The following is a 26576-nucleotide window of genomic DNA, read 5'->3' on the forward strand; positions in this document are numbered from 1 at the left end:
CGTCTGATTTGGAAGGATATTGCTTGTAATCAGCAGTCATTCAGGTGCAGTTTTACTGAGTTTTATCAATTTAATGAGACTGTATCTACCACATAACATACACCATGCTGCCACTGAAAGTGTTGTGCTCACTTGACACGACTGTGAGATTCAATTAATGTTTAATTGGATTTTACAGAGGGAAGGTGGTATAAAAGATAAAAAAATTATTCAACAAGGATAAATAATACTTAATGATCTATAATGATCTTAATGATTCTCCAGGAGGAGAATACATGGATTAAGCAACACAAATCCACCACCCCATCCCTCAAGTGGAGCTGTCTATAGAAGACATAAGAGAATACAATAGAAGAATAGAATAAACATATCTCAACCTTGACAAAGTATTCCTGGAATTAATTCACAGATTCCAAGGCCAGAAGGGACCACTCTGATCATCTCATGTGACCTTCTTTGTAACACAGGCCATAGAACTTCCCCAAATAATTCCTATAGCAGATCTTTTAGAAAAACATCCAGTCTTGATTTAAAAATTGTCAGTGATGGAGAATCCACCGTGACCCTTGGTAAATTGTTCCAATGATTAATTACTCTCCCTGTTAAAAATGTGTATCTTATTTCCAGTCTGAATTTGTCTAGCTTCAACTTCCGGCCATTGGATTGTATTATACCTTTCTCTGCGAGATTCAAGAGCCCATTATTAAATATTTGTTCCCATGTACGTACCTACAGACAGTAACCAAGTCATCACTTAACCTTCTCTTTGTTACATTAAACAGATTGAGCTCCTTGAGTCTACCACTATAAGGCATATTTTCTATTCTTTAATTATTCTCATGGCTCTTATCAGAACCCTCTCCAATTTATCAACGTCCTTCTTGAATTGTGGGCACTAGAACTGAACACAGTAGTCCAACAGGGGTCACACCAGTACCAGAGGTAAAATAACCTCTCTAGTCCTACTCAAGATCCCACTGTTTATGTATCCAAGGATTGCATTGGCCCTTTTGACCAGTGTCACACTGGGAACTCATATTCAGCTGATTAGCAACCACAACCCCCACATTTTTTCAGAGTCCCTGCTTCCCAGGATACTGTACCCCATCTTGTAAATATGGCCTACATTCTTTGTGCCTAGATGTATACATTTCCATTTACCATATTAAAACACATTTGCTTGAGCCCAGTTTACCAGCCAATCCAGATCGCTCTGTATCACTTACCTGTCCTCTTCATTATTTACCACTCTCCCAATTTTTGGGTCATCTGCAAACTTTAACAGTGATGATTTTATGTCTTCTTCCAAGTCATTAATAAAAATGCTAGCACAGGGCCAAGAACCAATCCCTGCAGGACCCCACTAGAAACCCACCCATTCAATGATGATTCTCCATTTACATATTGAGATCTGTCAGATAGGCAGCTTTTAATCCATTTAATGTGTGCCATGTTAGTTTTCCCCAAACTAATCATCATCACTATTACAAGTTCACATTAGGTATATCCGTAAAGACTTACCACGCTGCTTACATAGAAGTAGCAAAATTACAGAGCTGGGACATCTACAACTTCAGTGAGCTTTCATTTAAATCAGATGTTTCAAAAGCAAATAGGACTGATTTTTACAGTTCCATATATGCTTTGAGTGAACTACTTAAATAGCTAAGACTTTCTAATGTGCCTGGTTTTATAGGTAGCACATCTTTATATGGCTGAACTGTTTGCTTTCAAGGCTTGGCTTTTTTACATACAATTTTTTTTACCCATGTACAGCATTACACAACTGGTTAGGTGCATCATCAGAAGGTGGGAAGGATAGTAGGGAGAGCGAAAGTGTTGCCGTGTTCTGAAACATCAGGCATTGGTCACTGTCAAACCCAGGATAACACACTTGGGGCCCAATTCTACAAACCCTCAGCCTAATTCTACAAACCCTGAGCATAGCATTCCTATTGATTAAAGAGGGAGTTCTGCTTGCTGGGTCAGGCCCATAATTAATTATTTTTACCTAACACTGAAAATTCTGTTTGCCCATTTCTAGCCTTTTAAGAGATAATCTGAGACAGGATGTTTCTAAAATCTTTGATGGCAGTATGCACACACATACTGTCTTCTTTGTATCAAAACCCTGAATAATAGCTTCATTCTTTAGAGGTATTAGTTTCATGCAGTAAAATGAAAAGACCGCATACGGAATCCATCCCACAGGAAGACTACACTGTTATAAAAACATAGTGTGTTAGCATAAAACTTGATCATGAAACTTCAGGCTGAAAAACAAAGCCTTGTGCCAAAATCAGCCAGTGATAAAATATGTACACAATCAAGTTCTCTTATGTAATATGTCTATTTGCAATACTCAAACTTGCATACAGAAAGAGATGCAGGGATTAAAATTCCCCTGGCAATAAGAGTTTGTTGTATATTTCAATAGAAGTTTTGAACATGTGTTGTCTAAGAGAAGAATTTTAATAACCAAAGGTGATTTATGTAGATATATGTCTTGATTTGTTTGAGAGAGAACTTCTAAGATTCATCTAACTCCCTCCTATTACTCCTTGTTCTCCATGCAGCCACCACCTCCAAGGTTCTGCATTGCCGCAAACCTCCTTCTGCTTGGAAAGGGCAGGATATGACTGCTTCCAGAGCCAATTAATACAGCTCAGAGCATCACCCACAAGAACAGTTAAGAAGCACTTGCTTCCCCAGGCAGTCTTGCACTGTAAGTGAATTGATTTTGTTAAAACATAAGTAACACTTCCTGAAAATGGAGGCATAAATCAAACTGAAAAAAATAATTAGTGGTTTAATTCTAATCAGATGAGCTGCAGGCTACAATATGGAAATTAAAACTGAAAGAGATCGTATCTTGGTCAATACACAGCAAAACAGCGGGTCTGTACATGCATAATAATTGCTGAAAGATTACAAACTATGAGAGGTCTACTTCCACTTTCTTTTTGTTAATGTCTGTGCTTATTTTCTACCCTTCCTTCACTTCTGACTTCTCAGCAGTGAGTGTCCAAAAGACAATGTTTAATGAAATCCAGCTGCATACATACAGACTGATGCACTCATCAAAGCTGGGACTTTCCACACCCAAAGCCTCTGCCATAAGCAAGAAAGTAGTGTGTTAACAAAAAGTAAACTCCACTAATTTAATGACCCCAGAATTTCATCCATAATCACTGAAACTAATCCCTAGGATGAGATATGATCAAATACACTAAGCTGGTGTATCACACAAACATTTAAATTCAAGTCCAGTGTCTCTAACTATTACTTTCAATTTTTCGTTTTTTAACCCGTCAAGCATTTTACATAATGAGCATGCTAGAAGTCAAAGATGCTTAAAATAAAAGTCTATATTTCAAAGACAAACTTAAAACAAAAGATTTTTGACAGCCATCTAGAAAACCTTCCAAAAATGAAGAAGACAGCTGCTAATGAATAAAAATCCAGGGTTTGTGTTTATGCCTCTGGGTCAGAAAGCATGTGTTCCCTGTACAGTTGCCAGTTTTTTAATTTTATTTTGTAGTCTTTGATGAGTTTGTAGAGCACTGCAGCTAATTTATTATTACTTATACAGAGCCACAAATATACTACACTGAATATGAAGAGCTTGAAAATAAAACCACTGCAATTAAAAACACTGAAAACCATTTGGATGCTAAAAAAGCTAGAATTTGGCAGTAAGGAAACTTCCGCAGACTTTTGAAATTGAGACTTCAAATAAGTATATCCAGCTGTCTTTGGAAAACAGGGTGGATAAAAATCAATGATATTACAAACAAACAAAATAACTAAATAACGACATAAAATCAGTTCTAATTGTGTTATTTAAATTACAGTAAGTTTTTTGTTCTAAAAATACACCTGTTTAAAATGAAATTTGAATTTAATAAAAATAAGTTAAGGCCTAAGCTTATTATGATCTCTTAAAAGATTTAAATAAAAAATAAATATGCTGAATCCATGAGCCTCTATCAAAAACTTTGAGTTAAAGGCTGCTTGTCTATATAAAGAAAGAATAAGGGGGGAAACATCTAACTTTTGAGGTCAAGCTTTATAAATATGGTGGGTCATGTACTATATTAAGGGTTTGATCCTGTGGGGACTCCGTAGCTATGCTACTGAATGTGTAGGGGCTCGACCTCTGACTCCAGGAGGCACCATCATGTATCCTATCAAGATCATCCCCTGAGCCCACCTAAGTTGTCTCATTCTATTTTACAGTTTTCACCGTATCTGAGCTCTGATTGGCTCAGTTCTCAAATTATGAATATTTATGACTCTACCCAGCATGGAAACAATGGTTATATCAATCAATGAGAATGCACCTTTTCTTAGAAAATAACTGAAGTTCAAAACACCATTAGATCAGTTATTCCACACCCCTTCATGTCTTTGTCTACACTTAGGGCTCAGCACAAAAGCAGGTACACTGATGGATGGCCACCGTTTTCAAACTCCTGGCTAAATCTGAGCAGAAACAAAGCCATTGATGTCAAGCTGAAACCTTAACTGTTGATTTGTTTGGTTTTTTAAATGAAATTCTTTGGTAGGGAATTTGTGATGTTATACTAAACTGTCTAACCAACATCTGACAGAAAAACATTTGAGATTTCCTTAGGTGGATTTCATGCTATTCAAACCATACTGCACACCAAATACTGGTAAATGAACAAATAGTTAAGTAACCAGGTAAATTGAATTTTGCATAAAATCAGGAACTCTACTAATGAACAACAAATATAGAGCTGGATCCAAAGCCCACTGAAGTCAGTGGGAATCTGTCCACTGACCTCTAAGGGCTTTGGATCAGACTTATAGTATGCAGCAAGTTAAGGATACTTGAAAACAAGTCTTAAAATAATAATTGTGCATGAATAATGGTATTGAACACCTGTATGGGGCTTTAGATCTGCAAGCAGTGTACAAATATTAAGGGGAAATCCTCTCCTCAGAACACCCTGACTATCTGGATGGTATGCAATGGAAGCCCCCAAGAGTCAGGACAGAACCTGCCCACTCAGTTCATAGAGCTGTTTTAGCCCATGCAGCTACTACCCATAGGTCTCTTCGCAGTGGTGGAATGGTTAGTAGATACATGGAATTGTGGATCCATGAGCTCCCACCCTCAATTTCTTGCTGGCAATATGGAAGGAACACCCTTGGAGTTGTGCCCTCTGGCATACAGAAAACGCAGGCCCTCTGCAGACTCCCTGCAGTCTTGCCTTCCTCCCCCACAAAAAATGTAACTGCTCTCGACTCATCCTCCCCTTTCCCCAAATCCTGAGGTTTGGGTTTAAAATCATGGGATGTTTTAAACAAAAAACATTTTGTGTGTTTTTAATTTGCCTTCTGTTTTTGAACCTTTAGTTTAGAGCAGTGGTTCTTAACCTTTCCAAACTACTGTACCCCTGAAGCCTGAGTCCCACCCCCACGGGGCTGAGGCATGTAACTTAGTGTCATGGCGCCCCTGTGGCTCCAGGCAATTGCCTTTCTTGCCACCCCCAATACCAGCTCTGCACTTGCGACCCCTCTAAACCCCCAGGTTGAGAAACTTTAGAGTGTATTTTGGTCACATTTTCAAGCTTTTCTCCATAGCCACAAAGGCTAGTAACTTAGGAAAAGGAAGGTTATGGTACTGCTATGTATCTTGAATAGTTTTAATCTCCATTGGTTCTAACACCAGAGATTTTTCTAAATAGCACGTATTTCCCTAAGAATTTTATCCCTTTCTGTTTAGTCAATCTTTTTCTTCCCACTCCTACCCACTTTGTTGTGGAGGTTTTTGCAGCAAAAGGAATCATGATTTTCCCCTTGTTGACCTCTGTCATAAGAATAACAGAGAATCTTTCCAAAACTGACAACAGGAGTAGAGAGCATCTGCTACTGTAGAAATAACTTTTAGAAGGAGCCTAAATCTGAAGAGTGACTCCTTGCAGAGCTTTTCCTGAACTGCTCCATAGGGCAGTTAAGGTTTCCCCTCCCACCTCTCCACACAGTGGGCAGGGGATTTCATTTCCTTGAAGCTGTAATTCCTCCAAGATCAACCCAGATCTAAAGGTCATCCATGCCTTTGTCACCTCCAGAATAACTACAGCAATTTCCTCTACATGGGGCTACATCTTAAATCTATCAATAAATGGAAACAGGTGCATTTAATTTATTATGGGGCAAATCTTTCCAGGAGTACATGACACCAGTCCTTTTGGATCGGAAGTACAAGCTAAAATTTAAGATGTTGGATTTGACCTAAAAGCCCTAAACGGCTCGAGACCTAGTCACTCATTTAAGAGAAAGGGCCCACCTAGCAGGGTATTCTCAGTGAGGGCCCCTCAGATTTGGAACTCATTGCACCCCAGTCCAAAACAGTTCTTGTCTATCAACCTTCAAAGTATGCTGTAAGAAGGAGAAGCACTAGCCATTTTGCCAGAGCAGAAAATGTTTTTCGTGCTACACCCACCTCCCCTACCCCCCAGCAGCCATGCAAAAGGGGGGAGAAGAGGGCTGGCCAACCATTCATCAGAGGAGCAGAAATGGACAGTCTGTCAATCAGAGCAGAGAAGGAAAAAAAAAAAAAGGGTAAGTGGCATAGTGGTCCAGCACCACCTGGCTATCAACACCCAAGGCAACAACCCTGCTCACTCAGCCTAGAGCTGGACCTGGCAGCAATGACCTGACAGCATTTGTTTCCTCTGGTTAAAAATGGTTACTAAACTTGTTGTTAGTGTTGCACATGTCCATTCCAATGTAGGCATGCGTGTGCCCCGAGCACAGTTGTCGAAATTTTTTTCCTTAGTAGTATCCGTCAGGTCAGCTCCAGCACCCTCTAGTTCCACACACTCATAGCACCAGTATAAAGGTCCCTGCTGGCCCTGTTCCCTTTCAGTTTCTTCTTACCAACCACCTCCAGTAAGAAGGGACTGAGTGGGGTTTTGGAATGGACATGGGAAACACATCTCGAGGAACACCAGTTACAGGAAGGTTAGTAACCATTTTCTCTTCTTTGAATGCTTGCATGCATTCATTCTAACATAGGTGACTCACAAGCAGTTGTACAGGAGGTGGTTTTGGAATTCAAAGTCAGGCTGACTGCAGGACTGCATGGCCAAAGCCAGCATCGTCTCTAGCCTGCTGGGTAATGGCATAGTGCATTGCGAACATGTGCATCAATGACCAAGTTGCTGCCCTACAGATGTTCTGAATTGGGAATTGCTTTAGGAAAGCGGCAGAGGATGCTTGAGACCTTGTGGAATGAGCTATCAGAGTAGCTGGGGTGAGATGCCCACAACTTCGTAACACATCCAGATGCAAGAAGTAATTCAAGATGAGATTCTGCAGAAAAGGACCTGGGGGTAACGGTGGATAAAAAGCTGGATATGAGTCAGCAGTGTGCCCTGGTTGTCAAGAAGGCTAATGGAATATTGGGCTGCATTAGGAGGGGCATTGCCAGCAGGTCACGGGAAGTGATTATTCCCCTCTATTCGGCATTGGTGAGGCCGCATTTAGAATACTGTGTCCAGTTTTGGGCCCCCCACTACAAAAAAGATGTGGACAATTTGGAGAGAGTGCAGCGGAGGGCAACCAAAATGATTAGGGGCTGGAGCACAGGACTTATGAGGAGAGGCTGAGGGAACTGGGCTTGTTTAGTCTGCAAAAGAGAAGAGTGAGGGGGGATTTGATAGCGGCTTTTAACTACCTGAAAGGGGGTTCTAGGGAGGATGGGGCTAGGCTGTTCTCGGTGGTGGCAGATGACAGAACAAGGAGCAACGGTCTCAAGTTGCAGGGGGGAGGTCTAGGTTGGACATTAGGAAAAAGTTTTTTACTAGGAGGGTGGTGAAGCATTGGAATGGGTTACCTAGGGAGGTGGTGGAATCTCCATCCTTACAGGTTTTTAAGCTGAGGCTTGACAAAGCCCTGGTTGGGATGATATAGCTGAGGTTAGTCCTGCTTTGAGCAGGGGGTTGGACTAGATGACCTCCTGAGGTCCCTTCCAACTCTAATATTCTATGATTCTATGATTCTATGATTCTCTGTGCAGAGATGGGGAGACCCTTCATTCTTTCTGCTATCACTCTGAACAGCTGAGTAGATCTGCAGAATGGTCTGGTCCTTTGTATGTAGAAAGATGGGACCTGCCTAACATCCAAAGATTGAAGGTGCTGTTCCTCTCTAGTTACATGTGATTTAGGGTATAATATCAGCAGAAGAATTGCTTGTCTGCAATGGAATTGTGAGACCACCTTTGGGAGGAGCAACAGGTGTGGTCATAACTGGACTTTGTCCTTGAAGAAGACCATATATGGGGACTCCAATGTGAGGGCCCAAATCTCTAAGACTCTTCTGGCTGAAGTGATGGCCACTGGGAAGGCCACTTTCCAGGAAAGATGCAACAACAAGCACATTGTTAGTGGCTCAAACAGGTATGTTACCAACAAGAGGAAGATTAGGGAAAGTGTGGGCCCTTTACAGAATGGGGGAGGCAACCTAGTGACAGAGGATGTGGAGAAAGCTGAGGTACTCAATGCCTTTTTTGCCTCTGTCTTCACAGACAAGGTCAGCTCCCAGACTACTGCACTGGGCGGCACAGAATGGGAAGAAGGTGAACATCCTGCAGTGCTGAAGGAACGGGTCCAAGACTATTTAGAAAGATTGGACATACACAAGTCCATGGGGCCAGATGCAATGCACCCGAGGGTACTGAGGGAGTTGGCTGATGTGATTTCAGAGCCATTGGCTATTATCTTTGGAAGCTCGTGGCAATTGGGGGAGGTCCCTGATGACTGGAAAAAAGCAAATATAGTGCCCATCTTCAAGAAAGGGAGGAAAGAGGATCCAGGGAACTACAGACTGGGCAACCTCACCTCAATCCCTGGAAAAACCATGGAGCAGGTCCTCAAGGAATCCATTTTAAGGCACTTGGAGGAGAGGAAGGTGATCAGGAACAGTCAACATGAATTAACCAAGGGAAAGTCATGCCTGACCAACCTGATTGCTTTCTATGAAGAGGTGACGGGCTCTGTGGATGTGGGGAAAGCGGTGGACGTGATATACCTTGAGTTTAGCAAAGCTTTTGATACAGTCTCTCACAGTATTCTTATCAGCAAGTTAAAGAAGTATGGGTTGGATGAATGGACTATAAAATGGATAGAGAACTGGCTAGAGCATAGGGCTCAACAAGTAGTGATCAATGGCTCCATGTCTAGCTGGCAGCCGGTCACAAGCGGAGTGCCCCAGGGGTCGGTCCTGGGGCCGGTTTTGTTCAACATCTTCATTAATGATCTGGAGGATGGGGTAGATTGCACCCTCAGCAGGTTTGCGGATGACACTAAGCTGGGGGGAGTGGTAGATACCCTGGAAGGTAGGGACAGGATACAGAAGGACCTAAACAAACTGGAGGATTGGGCCAAAAGAAATCTGATGAGGTTCAACAAGAACAAGTGCAGAGTCCTGCACTTAGGACGGAAGAATCCCATACACAGCTACAGACTGGGGACCGACGAGTTAGGCAGCAGTTTTGAAGAAAAGGACTTGGGGGTAACAGTGGATAAGAAGCTGGATATGAATCAGCAGTGTGCCCTGGTTGTCAAGAAGGGTAATAGCATATTGGGCTGCATTAGGAGGAGCATTGCCAGCAGGTCACAGGAAGTGATTATTCCCCTCTTTTCGGCATTGGTAAGGCTGCATTTAGAGTATTGTGTCCACGTTCGGGCCCCCCACTACAAAAAGGATGTGGACAAGTTGGAGAGAGTCTAGCGGAGGGCAACACAAATAATTAGGGGGCTGGAGCACAAGACTTATGAGGAGAGGCTGAGGGAACTAAGCTTGTTTAGTCTGCAGAAGAGAAGAATGAGGGGGGATTTGATAGCAGCCTTTAACTACGTGAAAGGGGGTTCCAGGGAGGATGGAGCTAGGCTGTTCTCAGTGGTGGCAGATGACAGAACAAGGAGCAGCGATCTCAAGTTGCAGTGAGGGAGGTCTAGGTTGGATAGTAGGAAAAAGTTTTTCACTAGGAGCGTGGTGAAGCACTGGAATGGGTTACCTGGGAAGGTGGTGGAGTCTCCATCTTTAGAGGTTTTTAAGCTGCGGCTTGACAAAACCCTGGCTGGGATTATTTAGCTGAGGTTAGTCCTGCTTTGAGCAGGGGGTTGGACTAGATGACTCCTGAGGTCCCTTCCAACTCTATGATTCTATGATTCAAACAGGGGCCCCTAAGTCCTGATAGGACAAGGTTCAGGTCTCAGGGGGTGATGTGATCTCTAACGTGGGGATACACCCTCTCCAGACCTTTGAGAAAAGTGATCATCATCTCATGTGAAAAAACAGATCGGTTGTCAACCTTGGGATGGAAGACAGAGATGGTCACTAGGTGAACCTTGACCAAAGAGGGCTAGACCCTGTTGTTTCAGCAGCAGGAGGTACTCCAAAATGAGCTGCAAAGAGGGCTGCAAAGGTGGAATTTGCCGTCGGGAACATCAGATCCGCTTCTATTTTGCAAGATAGGTGGCCCTGGTGGAGGGCTTTCTACTGCACAGGAGGATCTCCCAGACCTGATCTAAGCAAGCTTGCTCCTCCAGATTCAGCCATGGAGCTTCCAAGCCATCAGATGAAAAGCGCTGAGGTCTGGGTGCAGCAGAAGCCATGGGTGCCTCCACTGACACGCCTAAAAGGATGGTGAACCATTACAGCCTGGGCCACACTGCAGCTGAGAATGACCTGCACTTGGGCTTGCTTGATTTTCATCAGAACCTTGTGAATCAGTAGGATAGGAGAAAATGTGTAATACAGGTGCTTTGTCCATGGCAACAGGAACACGTTGGTGAGGGACACCAGGCTGTGACCTCGCAGGAAGCAGAACTGATGGCATTTCTTGTTATTGCAGGTGGCAAATAGGTCTATAAGGGGAGTCCTCCACCATTGGAAGATGACCCTTATGATGTCTGGTCAGAGAGACCACTCGTGGGGAGATGAGAAAGGCCTGCTGAGGTGATCTGCCAGCTGGCTCTGGTTCCTGGGAGGTAGGATGCCTCTACATTGATGGAATGAACAATTCAGAACTCCAATAGACAGATTGCTTCCTGACACAGGGGAGAAGAATGTGTACTGCCTTGTCTGTTTATGTAGAAAGTGGCTGTCATATTGTCCATGAAAATTGAAACAGCCTTGCCCATAATGTGGGGTAAAAATGCCTGGCTGGCTAGACAAACCGCTCTGAGCTCCCTGACACTAAAGTGGAGGAAGAGCTTTTCTTGGGACCAAAGGCCCTGAATTCTGAGGGACTCTAAGCAGGCTACCCAGCCGAAAGCTGATGCATCAGATACTAGGGACAACAAGGTTAAGCTGTCATAGCAACCCAGCAAGGCTTGCTAGTTCGCTATGTGGAGCTGTAGGCCCCCCCCTGGAATATGCTTTCTGGCTGAACAGGTCCAATTTCAGCACCCACCTGTCCCTGGTGACCCCTCTCATTGGCAGCCACTATAACCAGGGATTCTGGGGGGGTGTGCAAGAGAAGAAATTTGTACCCTTTAGATGGTACAAAGTACTTGCACTCTGTACACTTTGCTGTAGGAGTGAGGGAGGCAGTGGTTTGCCACAGGACATTGACCAGATCCATAATGGCTTTGTTAAGTGGCAGAGCCACTCTAGAGGGGCCCACCAATGACAAAATGTCTAAGACTGTGTGTTGTCTCTTTAACCACTTCTGCTTGGACCCCCCAAGTTCAAAGCTACCCACCTTAACAAGTTCTGGTATGCCTTGTGGTCATCTTGTGGCAGGGAGACCCTTGGTACCATTACCGCCTCGTCCAGAGAGGAGGATGAGGAGGTTATAATGGGCTGAGGAGCCTCAGTTAGTTCTTCAATGTCCACAGGAGCCTGCAGGGCTTCCTCCTGAGTCTCAATGCCATGCTCAATACCAGAGTCTGGATCTGGGGTCTCTTGACGTGGCACCAGAGGTGCCTTAGCCTCCAAGACAATGGAGTATAAGCGCCTCAAGGGGATGCCCTGTGGTGGGAGAAACCCCCAAGGGTTTGAAAACAGCCACTGCTGGTCCCCAGGGACCTGGTGGCCAAACATTCAGAAGTACCGCCGTACTTGGGGCCATGGTGGAATAGGAATGGCCCAGGGAGCAGCACAGTTGGATATGGTGACAAGAGGAGTAAGATCCCACCTCCGAGTCCGACAAGGAGAACGAGCTACGGTAAGGAGACCAGAGTGATGCCATACCCCTCAGTACTGGAAATCAGTGCCGAGGTGGAGATCTTGAGGCTGTCAACGGGGGTTTTCTCCTAGACAGTGGCACCAAATGAAGTCCTGACGACAACTCCCTGCCACTCTGTGGCACTGGTGGTGCTGAGTCTTGACCTTCTGGGGAAGCTGGTACTGGTAGGGTGAGAAGGTCCCTAGCCACTGTGAATGCCTCAGAGATCGACGGTAGCACAAAATGGCTGGTATGCTGTCTGCCCTTAGGAGGCAGCTGCTGTGTTTGTGTCAGTGGAGCATGCGGCGGCACCAGAGCTGCAAGCATCTGATGCTGCGTTGACAGGGGAGAAGAGCAGCCCAACATGTGTCTCACTCTCCTCGGTCTCCTTTCACCTTTGGCACCGGGGACCGGCTCTTCTCTTGATGTTTAAGTGCTTCTACTTAGGCACCGAGGAAGACAATCAGTGCCAAGAATCCCGAATCATGGGAGGAGCGCTTTGCACCGAGGCTGAGGTGCTTGGTGCTGAGTCTTAGGAAGATTTTAAGGCTGCCTCCATGAGGAAAACCTTCAGTCTTGCTGTTCAGTCCTTTTTGGTTCTGGGTCTGAAGTCCCTGCAAATTTGGCAGCGGTTCTTCCTATGAGATTCCCCCAAGCACTGGAGACAGCTTGAGTGTGGATCACTCAACGGCACAGATTTACCACAGGAGGCACAGGGCTTGAAACCCGGTGACTGATGCATGTCCTGACACCGGGGAAGTGAAGGCAGAGGTGTCTGAAACTACCTAAGTGCTAAAAACTTCTAAAATTACTAAAACTAATTCCTAGCTACCAAACTACAATAACTAATTTACACTAAGAACTAGAGAAAAACAACTAGAAGGACTGCCTGAGCAAAGAGGAGCCATGGGTGGTAAGAAGGAACTGAAAGGGAATGGGGTCGACAGGACCCTTGATACCAGTGCTACAAGTGCACAGCATCAGAGGGCGCTAGAGCTGATCCGATGGATAGCACTAGCGGAAAAAATTCTGGCAACTGTGCCATGCACACACCTACTTTGGAATGCACTCAAAAAACAATTGGGGGGACTCTGGTGGGACAGACTAAGTTTGTATGCAGGTTAACAGCTGCTGGGTTATGTGCTAATTATTTGACGTGGGAGACGATAGGAGTAGTCTATTTTATAAAATGTATCAAGGAACACATAGGACACAGGATAGACACTCCTTTATTATGGCATGAGTCTAGAAATCAAAAGTAATAAACAGCTAAGGGGATCCACCTGAGACAGAGAGTCATCCATACACAGACCTTGTACTACTGCATTGGCTCTAAGGGTCCCTATTCCCCTCTCCATTTCCTGCCAGTGGAACCATGCTACCTGGCTCCTGGGGAGCAGCTGCTCTCTTAAAGGGAGATTCCTCAATATGGGAAAACAATATGCCTGGGGCACATATGTATGGTGAAAGATCCAAATGCTTCTTGTTAGTACAATGTATGCTGTAGTAGGTTTATTGCCTAAGAATGCATGATAATGCAGCCTACAACTGATTATGCTATAAGGTACTTTGAATGCAGCTGGAAACCTTTCAACTGTTTCTAGTATAAATACGATTGAATCACGGCCATAAGGGTGGATTCAAAATTACAAATTTTATTCATCTGTTACCCAGGGCCTTCAGCTCATTTGTACACATGGCTTCTATTATTCTAATAAATTCTCTTACTCAGAAAAAGATCAGCAAGTCATCCTATCATATTCTATATAAAGAGACCACCATAAATAATGTCAGAGTGAATGATTTACAGATTCTAGGACAACCTATAACACTGTCTTGAAATTATAAATCAAACTTTCTTCTTTTTAAATTGTTCTACTACACTTTATCATTGGTTTTGCTTTAGATTTCAACTCACTGGGAGGATTCTTGATGATGTATTTATAATAAGTGGATGCAAAATCGAGCGTATCTACTCAAGTGTTTTACTGATAGCTGATTAAATGACTCACTCTCACCATATACTGGTGTGGAAAGCTGAATGGCTATCCAGTATGAATGGAATTCCAAGCAACTTGCAGAATAAGTTATAAGCAAGGGACTGTACAAGGTCTGAAAAATTAGTAATGGGACAGAGATACTATCTCACCCATATCTCAACACTTGAAATCCAAACAAGGCCATTAGTGACAGGTAGTCATTACCATGCAATGGTTGTTGGATAGTGTTTGTGAAAAGGAGTTGTTGCCCCACGTCCACATCACAACTTCAGCTTTTTGTGGCAGACTCAACAGAAAAAGGTCAAGGATCTGGAGGTTGATCCAACTTCCAATGAGGATGTTTGACTTCAGTGGGAGTTGGAGTGTGCCCTGAATAAGCTTGAGGGCTGAACTGTCCCCTCACTCACAAACATGATCGCTCTCTAAGCAAGGTTGAGGTGAAGTTGCGTAGGGAAGCTTGGCCTGCCATTGCCAAAGCAATACCCATTTTGTGGATAAAGGAAATATCTTACCTCTCAAACTCTGCATTCATTTTATGTTAAAGGTTCATTATTTCTTCAGGACAAATCTTAGAATCATAGAATATTAGAGTTGGAAGGGACCTCAGGAGGTCATCTAGTCCAACCCCCTGCTCAAAGCAGGACTAACCTCAGCTATATCATCCCAACCAGGGCTTTGTCAAGCCTCAGCTTAAAAACCTCTAAGGATGGAGATTCCACCACCTCCCTAGTAACCCATTCCAGTGCTTCACCACCCTCCTAGTAAAAAACTTTTTCCTAATGTCCAACCTAGACCTCCCACCCTGCAACTTGAGACCGTTTCTCCTTGTACTGTCATCTGCCACCACCGAGAACAGCCTAGCCCCATCCTCCCTGGAACCCCCTTTCAGGTAGTTAAAGGCTGCACTCTTCTCTTTTGCAGACTAAACAAGCCCAGTTCCCTCAGCCTCTCCTCATAAGTCCTGTGCTCCAGCCCCCTAATCATTTTGGTTGCCCTCCGCTGCACTCTCTCCAACTTGTCCACATCCTTTTTGTAGTGGGGGGCCCAAAACTGGACACAATATTCTAAATGCGACCTCACCAATGCCGAATAGAGGGGAATAATCACTTCTTGCTCCTCTCCACTTGCTCCTCTCCACTGTCTGTAGGTACACAATGTCCATGGAACAGAACCAGTGGGGTTCCACTGTGGAGGGAGGTTAGAATGCAAGGAGACCACACGGGCCACAGCACACAGCTCCATGGGGCTCTGCAATCTAGCACAAAAGGGCATTTGGATATGCGGTATAGTTGGTGGATTAGTAACTACACGGATCCATTAGCCAGACCCTGCTCTAGTTAAGGGAACTATTTCCTGCTGAGGCTACGCAATCTTGAAGCTGCAGTAATGCTGTGGAGCTGCCTTTGAGAAGAGTCTGTCCACCTCCACCACCACCAGATTCCAGCAGAGCACTCACGTGCACAGGTCATTTAATCTGGCTCTCCAGATTTCAAGATTTGAACATAAATCTGGACATTTTTCACAAACTCCATCGACTACCATGGTTTTCATGTTATTTTAAATACATACATAAATGCTGACAAGTGAATGGTTGGGTGAGTAAATGTTGATGGTAAAAAACAGATCAAGCTTCAATGAAAAAGCCTTAGCTGCAGCTTGAAAGTTAAATCCTGCTCTGCACGTGACAAGATATTAAGAAAGAGAAAGTGCTTAGGAGCACTGCAGAGATAAAGGATAAGACTAAAGACTCTGTGAGATCTGGGGTGTCATACAGGCTATGTCTACACTAAGATGCTTTGCCAGTACAGCTATGTTGGTACGCTACACCAGCAAATCATTTCTATTATGGATGCAGTTTATATTGGCAAAACTGGGCTTTTGCTGATGAAGGTAATTCCAGCTCCTTTGAGTGAAATAAGCTATACCTGCAAAACTCTGCTTTTGTCTGTATCTTTGCCTTTACATTTGGGGCTTTTATTGGCATAGTTCTGTCAACCAGGGATCACATCTCTAATCAACAGAGCTATGCTGGCAGAAGCCTAGTGTCAACATGGCCAAAATCCTCTCTTTCCCTCCTACTCCCTCCTAACAAGGTATGCAAAGACAGTTTGTGAGTAGGAGTGTAAAATTCAGGAGAGGAGGGATTCTGATTTCAGTGAAGCTGTTTGCAAGCTGTTAATGCGACCTGCTGGTGGTGTGCGGTCACTGGAGATAGTGGATGCTGACTTGTACCATCTGTCAGAAGTAAATAAATGTAAATATGGACCCAGTACTGGGGCCAGAAAAAAAGACCAGTCTTTTATCACACTTGTGTGTGTCACTTTTATTACACAATAGATTGGTGGCAACTGAAAACTAATATAGGTAACTATTCATATGAGGAAAATCCTGCCTCTGAGGGTCCCCTGGCTGCAGAAGTGGTGCAGATCTGCTGTGCAGGGAATCCACATGTAGAACCCTGCTTTCCATAGACCTACTCTGCAGGGGCTTTTGTAAAGGCAAAGAAGAGGTGGGAGCAAAGAATCCACTTCAGACGGAATCCTCTGGTCCTCCCCTACAGTGCGAATGCCTGAAGGGCACACAGGGTTAGTTCAACCACGGGCTGCAAAACCATTCTGCAGATGGGAGAAAGGGAGCATTGTTCCCTCTCCCCACCCCCACAAATCTGCCCCAGCACAGTTTCTTGGGTTGTGTGCTGCAACTCCATCATTCACTGTTTGGCTTCTGCCTTGAAGCATGATGGTTTATATCCCTTATAAAAGGGATATACCTTGATATATGATTTTCATCATACCATGGCTATCTAGTTCAGTTTATTCCCCAACTTGTGCATGTTGAAAAGAAATCTGGAGTACATATTTGGAATAAATCTATATACTATATTATTGGATATAATTAAATCACATAAAGCCTTAATGATTTTCTGAAAGATAACATTCCCCAGCTGCTTCCCAAAAATGTATGAAGAAGAATCTTTTCCAGCTAATAAAAACATGCTAGAATGTACTTTTATTAATAGTTGTTTTCAACAGCAAACAATCAATTCCCAGGAGCACCAGCCAAATGTACCACCAAATTGATGCAGCTGTGTCAGTAAAAAATACAGAAGCATATGAATTCTTTTCAGAGTAACTATGCAAGAAAAATACTGTCCTTTCATTATATTTTAACTGCAACTAACATTTGTTTAATAGACTATAAAGTGTGCATGTAACATTGTTTCTGACAGTGATGTCACTTGCTAAGTTACAAGGTAAATGATCTCACAGTAACCTTGATTCTTTTCTGCCTGATACCAATGCCCTGAAGCCATACTACTTTGTTATGTAATCCTTATGCACATCTTACATGCTAAGCAAGTTTGAGTTAGATCAGTACTTGGACTGAAGACATGTATATTAAGCCTATAAATTTTAACCTAATTTTAACTTAAAATGTGAATAGCAAGTGAAAGTTCATAAAATGTTACAATAACCCGTATTTCTGACTACTTAAAAAGTAACCCAAAAATAAATTGAGTTGTTTTCAATAAATCAATATTATAAATAAGTGCAAAAGAACCATACAAAGAAGCTGGATTAGTCCAAACAAACAGGACCTGCTAATAGGACTCAAAGACTGCTGAAATCATGCAAACAGAAGATGTGGAACCAGAATTTAATTAACCAAAATTGGTGTGACAAATATCAGACCTAATTGGTAGACAAAATAAGGAGGGGGATAAACTATGTCACCCACTTTTCCCCTTTTGGGGTTTCTTAAAGAGATATTTTAAAAATAAATTCATCTTGCTCTCACTCTGTCTCATCTCCATCCCACTTTGCATCCCAGCTCATTAAGGCTCATCTTGTCTGATCCCCTGACATTGCAGGCCACAGAAACTCACCCACCCACTCCTGTAATAGACCCCTAACCTTTGGCTGAGTTACTGAAGTCCTCAATTCATGGTTTAAAGACTTCAAGTTACAGAGACTCCACCAATTACACAAGTTTACTGCAAGTGCCCCATGCTGCAGAAGAAGGCAAAAAAACCCCAAGGTCTATTCCATTCTGACTCGGGGGGAAACTCCTTCCTGATCGCAAGATAGAAGGAACAGACCAGACTGAAAGACTTTCTACCTGGAGAAAACCAACTAGCCTTGCTCCTGTTCAAAGAGCTTTGTTTTCCAATTTTAAGTTCTGAAAATCATCATGACATCCTGTCCTCAGCCCATCAGTGGAGAAAACTAATTGTCAGCACCACAGAGACACATAAGATCCAGTTTTGCCTCCCCTTCCCTGTTGTGTTACTTTCTGCCCCACTATTTGTTTTCTCCTATCATCTCTCTCTCTCTTTCTTGGCTTTTCATCAAACCCTGTAATCAAACACGCTACATTAGCACAGAGAGATGAGATGTCCATAACCCTGCCCTGTCTAAGGAGCAATGACCCAACCACATGATATCCCTGTCCAGAAAGTGAACCAGGATCCAAGCAACAGTTGACCAGCCAGCCAAAGAATCCATTTGTGGCTAATCAGTCAACCATTGTTCCAAAGACGTGAACAAAAGCCTTATTTCCCCCACCTTGTCTAACCTCTTTCCTCTGTTGTTAGCAACGGGAGATGTGAATACCCTTTACACATCAAGATTGAAAGTAAAATTAATCCTTTCCTTTTGATCAAAGAAAGGTTATTCTGCAAATAAGAGAGAGACACTAATATTTTTCTCCAGGAAGAGAGAGACTTCAAAAGTTTTAATTATTTGTTTACCATAATCACTCAATTTCAGTTTCAATATAAATACTTGTTTAATTTCTTGTTCTTTCTTGCATTTATAAGCTTTCAACTTTAAAATCAACACTTAGGAGTGTTTGCCAAAAAAATCAAGTAAACTATGGTCTTTGTAAAAAAACAAAAACAAAAACAAAAAAAAAACTACAGAGAAAAAACAGCCCTCTTTGTATCACTGTTATTTTAGTCAATAAAAGAGTCTAACACCTTTAACTCTTTTGACCCTTGAATTTAACACAACAGACCCCAAGAGCTGAAGGAAATGGTGTCAGTGATGTTCTTCCCACTGAGGTGTTAAACTGAAGTCATGACCATTTGTGGTCATTGAAGACATCATAGCACTTTTTACAACAGTATGGATTTTTGCTCAGTGTCCTAACAAAATTTCAATTTGGGTAATTATATTCTGACTACCTAGACTGTGCCTCTACTTTTAAATGGTTACAGTATATTCTTCACTCTTAGGCCAAGTCTACACTAAAAAGTTAGGTCTATCCAGCTGTTACTCAGGATGTGACAAATCTGCACCTCTGAGTGACATAGTTAAACTGACCTAATCCCTGGGGTTGCCAGCACAAGGCTGACTAAAGGAGAATTCCTCCCATCACTGCAGACAGTGGCTACACTGAAGCACAGCAGCTGTGCCACTGCAGAGTTTCTAGTACAGACATACAAACAGTTGTGTAAGAATCTGTGCATTATTGAACTTTTGACATCAGATACCCATAAGTAGTTGGAATAAATTCTGCGTATGACTTGTGTATCAGTTTATAGTCTTTTGGGATCTTTCCATATTTAAAAAAAAAAAACTATATAAATGTAAACTATTATGATCATCCTTTGCAACTCTCAAATCTCAATAGCTTTCACATTACAATGTATAGACTGGGAAAAAACAATTACTAATAAATCAGTATAGAAAGTGACAGCCCGATCTTAAAGTGCTTTACATTACAGTATTGAGTGTATTATAAATGGCTAGACCAACAGATTAACTGACTTCAGGAGGATCAAAATTCCTATAAGAGTTTTAGCACTGGCTTGAGCAGAAGCAGGAGCAGCCCAATAATATGTAATAAATAATAATACCACCCAGCTCTTGTATAGTACTTTTCATCAGTAGATCTCAAAGTGTTTTACAAAGGAGGTCAGTATCATTATCCCCATTTTAGAGATGGGGAAATTGAGGCACAGAGAGAAGTGACTTGTACAACTAATATCATAAGTTTAAAAAAACTGAAAACAATTTAAAAACAATATACACATAAATCAACAATGAAAAATTCTAACATCAAAAATGTGTGCATAGCAGATGTATAAAAATGCTAAAAAGGATGCCTAGCCATATACTCTAAACACTCTTGACATATATTCTAAAAAGAAAAAAAAAATCCAAGGCTAGAAGCATCTTTTTTAAACAGAAACTTGTTAGTAGTGTCATATAATTAAAAAGAATGAGGAAAGTCATTTTAAGCTTAGCCTGGCACATCATTGCTTTTAATTGATGAACTGTTAACCTATGAATTAGCTGTTTCCTATCATTTTGAAGAGACCATTTCACCATCTAATGTTGTAATCAAGCATGCACATTTGAGTTTAGATTTTTTTTAAATTAGATCATCTCCCTTATTAATTTATAGAAACTAATGACTTTCTACTAGTAGCTCCATAAAGAAAACTAAGTAATCCAATAGACAACAATCATGAAAACCAACTTTCTCCTACCAAAAAAAAGCACAACTTAAATTAACTTAAATTTAATGCCCTTCTAAAAATAAACCGATTTTACAAAAATTGTGCTTTGTTTTATATAAGGATACTGTACAGCTCAGAACATTATCTACAGACATCTTTAATCCTAGCCAAAATACAGATGGACCCATCCAACAAAATCTAATTTTTAGTTTCTATTATATTGATCTCCTTTGCCTTATTAACATAGTGAGGGTAATTTTTAATGATTTATTGGATTTAAAATCTTGCCTCCCAAAGCTGGAGTTAAGAGGGTGAGTAATGTGTGGGTGTGTATGTCTTGCCAACACTCACTGAAGAGCAAAGGTGTATATGTATGAAAATAAAATATGTTTTTTCTTTAATCTGTACCACGTTAATTTGTCATTGTTTGGCAACATTTTAAAACATATTTGGGAACTTTATTTATATTATTTTAATCAAAACAAATAGTTTTATGTGGAAAAATGCACTGATGGGGTCCCCAACTTCTGTTTGTTACATCATAGCACATCATACCACTCCTCCTATTCTTTGGATGACAATTACAGTCTCTAAATGCCAAGCTGGGGAACACATTGCAGCAACATCTGGCTCCTTGGCAGACACCATGAGCAATTGCATCGGTAGCTCTGGAGTTGACCAGATATGTCACACGGTAGGGCAATCTTCCTTTCAGTTGGTATTTTACCAATTTTACATGCACCTTACACTCTGAGGAATGGACATACACATGTACTCTTTTGTGGTTAGGCTTGGAAGAATTTAGTTTTAATTATTGTATAATTTTGATGGATAAAAATCAATGTTAAGCTTTTCTAAATTTTCATCCATTTAAATTTCTACATTTGCAGGATATTGGGGGAGGTCAGACAATAATTAGTTAATGACAGTAGACACTGAGATTCAAAAAGTTAAAGCTTTATAATAATTGAAACTATCAACTATCACAAACTATCAACATCACATATCAAAATATACAAAGTAAATATTCTTTACTCAAACTTTAATAAGTTCTCAAGCAGAATTTTTCTTATTTTGCCTGTCTGTAAATTTCAATTATCATCAATGGAAATATTTTTTCATTGGTATGTATATGTACAGTGAAATCAACATTTACTGATAAAAATCTAATCCCAATGTATTTATGATATAAACTTTTCACACTGTCTTTAGTGTCACTCTCGTCAATCTTACTGTTGTGTGCCACTAATCACAAAACATATGCAATCAAATTCCTGGAATTGAAAGGGTAGGAGACATGTGGATGGATGCATCTTGGACCTTCTCATCTTCTTTGGGGATTTTTGTTTTGTTTGTTTCTAGTTAAAATCCTAGACAAGTGCCCTCTGAGTTTGTTCACAAACAAGATTGCATTATTATCAAGCACAAAAAAAAGGCAACTGTTTGTGAACATGACCTTTAAAAGAACTGATCATCTATTCTGTAGTGTTTCTGCCTATGTAAATTGTTTAATAGCTAGCAGAGTAGGCTATTACCCTATACCTATGGAAAAATTCTATTCAGTAATCTTTTACTGCATTGTTTGCAGGTCATATATTGTAATCCCTGCCAAAATAAATATCTGCAAGTAGGGGAAAAGTTACCCAATACCTCTGTACAGTACACTATATTGTAAAAGATCTTAACCTTGCTAAGGATAAGAAAGGGGTTGTAGACATACAGAGAACACAAGGCATGTGGGCTTGTAAGATCCACAATGAAATCCAGTTCCATCCTGGTGGATCCTGGAAGATCTGTATAGAGAGCTAGTTCCTCTGCATTGTTTCCTTGCCCTTCCCGTCCAAGAGAGCAGATAGAAGCCAGGGGGTATGAATGAAGAGTCTGTTTTGATTAAGGTAAGAGGCCTTGTTTTATCTTAAAACAGTCTGAAAAGACTTTAAATGAAATAAAATGTAACATGGTGAAAAATAAAAATGATAGTCACTCCATTTCTACTTTATTTTTTCTTTAAAATCGTTATTTAGCAACTTCTATATTAAAAATGACCAGCACCTAGAGTTTCAGAGCTATTTAATATCTGCTTAAGTACTACTTATTCAATAGGCAGTGACTATGTGTCCCCTTTAAGACCGTGTCTACCTACAAATTTTGTACATATAAATATAATAGGTATAACTAGTTCAGTTAGGGTTGTGATTTTTTTAACCAAAATAGTTATACTGATGCAAGTCCCTAGGCCTTGCCTTCACTAGGGACTAAAGTTGTGTTCTTAATTCGAACTAGCTACCTCAAGTTTACTATCTCGATGTAAAATTCTAGTGGAAATTACAAACTGCATTGTATTCACATGTGTTAGCAGGTCAGGTTAAAGACTAAGCTCCCCTATAGTCTTTAACTCAACCTATTAAATCAAGTAAAGACGACAAACTGCCTGAGTTAAAAACACACCTTTCTTCCTAGTGAAGACACAGCTTGTGTGTTATACCAGTACAAAGATGCCTTATCCCAATAGTGCTTATTTCCCTTCACATATAGAAATAATCTATGATAGTATATGAGAAACAAGGTGGGTGAGGTAATATCTTTTACTGGATCAGCTGCACTTGGTGGAAGGGACAAGTTTTTGAGATTAACAGAGCCCTTCCTTAGGCTGCCAATATAGGACCAACATAGCTACAACACCACTGCAAAATATGCCCGTACAAAAATGTTTATACTGGTATATTTGTGTTGACGCTATGGAGGTGATACCATCTTAATTTTGCCAGCATAGCTAAAGCAGTACAACTTGCGAGTGTGACGAGACCTATGTGATTTTTTGTTACTATTTTCCTGACTGAGCCTGTCTTTACCATTCTCTCTCATTAGTTAACTTGATTTCCTGGGAGCAGTCCCAGTTGAGGGAGCAGCATGATGAAGAGCATCCCAATAAATGAAGCATACTGTACTTTAGGTGAATGCTCATGAGGTCATTTTAGTGGCTCGGTGACAGTGTGGAAAAATACCACTAACGTAACAGCACAAACAGTTCTAATAGGCCTCCCTTTACTGTGTCACAATGCACGAGGGGTCTTTCAGAATCTTCCAGAATCGACTATGTCTGGGAAACATACCAGAAATTGTTAGGTAGGTACCGGAAGAGCAGTGCAACTGTAATGGTTTAGAACAGCGCTTGTGCTGATGCATGTGGAAACCACAAGATTTTAGAATATGTATCTGTATGCCTAGCGTGGACATCCAAAACTATTTATGCTTAAATCAATTCTATTGCATCAATTCATCTGGGAACAGTTCAGCTCCTTAGTGCAGACATGGACCGTGAACTGCAGTCACTTCAGTTTTAAATGGACTTAGAGCAACACAAAATAATAGGACTGTATCCTAAAGTGCTTGTGGGATGAACTGTCATTGCGACTCAACACTGGCACTGATACAGTGCCAACCCCACATATTCAAAAGTCATGAGTCAGGCCCCCCAAAAATAATGAGGCTGGCTTAAAAATTATAAGTGTAAGGCTTTTTTTATTTGTCTACTGACTTTTGAGCCTTTAAGCTGCACCTGTGTCATGTTTTCAAGTTTTTACCTACAAACACTAAGCAAAAATATAATATCTTTAATAAAAAAAAAAAAAAAAAAAAAAAGCAAGCTATGAATCTCCGGATCTCCCCTAATGAGATGACTCCAGGAGCTGGGGATTTAAGAAAACACACCAAATATTACAACACTTGACAATAAAATTGCAAGAGCTAGCAACATTGCATACTGATGCTGAAACATGATGCCAACCATCACAACATATCAGAATGTCACACAGTCACTATGTTGCAAGAAAACATGCCTTTTTCACTTTCTTCCTTCCTGGATGTGGTGGACAAGAGTGCTGTGTAGATGCGTTCAGGAGGCCCCTCTGAAACCCACCCCGCTCTCCAGACTTGAGAGCCCCAGCCAGAATGTCTGCGAGGCTATTTTAGCAACATAACCAGAGGTGAGATCTGGATCCAAACTTTCCCTCCAAAGCCCAGGAGGGTTTGGATTTGGTTCTCCAGTTCTGGTTCTTAGGGGCCTAGGGCTTGCAGGTTGTATCGCTAAAGCCCTGAACGGTGGGGGCTTGAAGATCCATACCGCTGTCCTGGCTGGACCTGGCCTCCAGGCCCAGCTTGGGCAGGCCCAGCCCATCCCACACCCTGGCTGCTGGCTACAAGCAGATCCACACGTGGGGATCATTTTGGCGGGACTGTCACACAAACATCCCCCGCCAGCTCAGGGCCCGATCCAGGGCACGGCTCTGCCCGAGGGGGCTGTTCCTCCTGTAGGGGCGCCGCTGGGCTCAGCACCACGAGAGACGGGGGAGGCGGAGAGCACCCCCGCATCGCACCTACGAGGTACCCAGTCCGACACGAGTCCCGCCCCCCCGACGCCAGCCTTTGTAGGCGCGGGCCTAAACTACTTGGAGTTTATAGCGCTTCATCAAGGGGGAGGGAGGGTTTCCCGTCACGACATGGTGCCCGGCTGCCCAGGCACCCCCCACGGGGCCCTACCTTCCTGCGGCTGCTGCCCGGGGGCTGCAGGGGGCAGCAGGCGGGCTCCGAGCTCCCCCTGCGGCTGCTCCTCAGGTAGGTCACCCGCCTCCTGCTGGCGGGCGCCGCCTCCGGCCGCCCGGTCCCCGCCGGCCCCAGGGACGCCTCCGCCCCGCTCTTGCGGCTGCCGCGGGCCGGCCCCAGCCGCCGCGCGGTGTCCCGGGCGGGCAGCGCCCCGGCCGCAGCTGCTCCCGCCTTCTCCTCGGGGGCCCAGGAGCGCCTCAGCCCCAGCTGCAGGCAGAGGAAGAGCGCGGCCGAGAGCAGGCAGAGGCGGAACGCGAAGCCCTTCCACAGCGGCTTCTCCTTGGGCAGCATCGCCCCGCTGCAGCCGCCGTGGCGTCGGGGCTCATCCCCTGCTCACTGGGCGGGCCGGCCCCTGGCAGCGGGAGCCTGCTGCAGCCGGCACAGCCCGAGGGCTGGATGTCCACCGGCCGGGCGTCTGCCCGAAGGGCCAGTGCGAGAGCCGGGGCGCTCACTGACAAGGCTGGGAGTGGGACGCTCCCCCGAAGCAGAGCCGCCCCCTCCCGCCAGCACGGGCTGTGCAATGGGGTGGGGCCGGGCCGGGCACAACCCACCCACACCCAGCCTGACACTCGGTTGCTGGGGGCGGGTATGACCTGGCTGAAGAGCAGGTTCCAGCAGCCTGCCCGCGGGCCGGGTTTGCTGCGCTTAGCGCGCGCCCCTCCTTGGGTAGCCCGGACAATACACTTCAGTCAACACCCAAATAGTTCGGTGTTGCCTTGTGGCGGTAGCAAGCCTCACGCTGAGCTCGCCAAGAAGCGGCTCACGGGGCAAAGGAACAGTGTGACAAGGTTCTGCCCCCCCCCCCCCCATTATTTTATCATTAGACCCTCACTTTGGTTATCTTGTCAACCAAGAGTAATTGTACTTAATATTTAGTCGCAATACTGTTTAAAGTGAAAGTAAAATGTGTATTGTCAAGGGCTTGAGGAAGCGTGATTGTTCCGTTGGAGCCTTGTACTCAGCCAAGAAGACAGTCGGATGGAAAGAAAGTTTTCAAAACTAGCGTGTTATGATTGATTTTTCAAATTTAAAATTCAAAGATGCACGATCCAGCATCAGTCATGCAAAGGGGTTAACTGCTGAAATGAAAGTGCGCTTACCATGGGTATTAATTTACACTTATTACCAGCAAAGCTATCTGAGCAAAACTGTTGCTAGTGAAATTAAACAAACCCCTTTTGTCTTGCGGAAAGGGCAAAGCCAATCCAGATGGAAAAGAATGGTATTGTGTAAACCAAGTATGAAGAACAAATGAAAAAGATGTACATTTTGTATTAAGTCTGTCTCAGAAAGTAAA

General features: G+C 42.9%; 1 protein-coding gene across 2 annotated transcripts in view; it reads right to left on the reverse strand.

Annotated features, from left to right (window-relative positions):
- Positions 1-26051, reverse strand: part of METTL24 (methyltransferase like 24) — a 74404-nt gene extending 48353 nt beyond the window's left edge. For both annotated transcript variants that reach the window (XM_067546590.1, XM_067546589.1), the window contains exon 1: positions 25217-26051. In XM_067546590.1, the coding sequence (XP_067402691.1) occupies positions 25217-25570 (354 nt within the window). In that variant the 5' untranslated portion in view covers positions 25571-26051. The remainder of the gene's footprint in view (positions 1-25216) is intronic.
- Positions 26052-26576: the final 525 nt, after the last annotated feature.

The sequence above is a fragment of the Emydura macquarii genome, unplaced genomic scaffold (assembly GCF_026122565.2).
Source record: "Emydura macquarii macquarii isolate MOO-44397 ecotype Brisbane River unplaced genomic scaffold, CSIRO-AGI_Emac_v2 contig_1146, whole genome shotgun sequence".
Classification (NCBI taxonomy): Eukaryota; Metazoa; Chordata; order Testudines; family Chelidae; genus Emydura; species Emydura macquarii.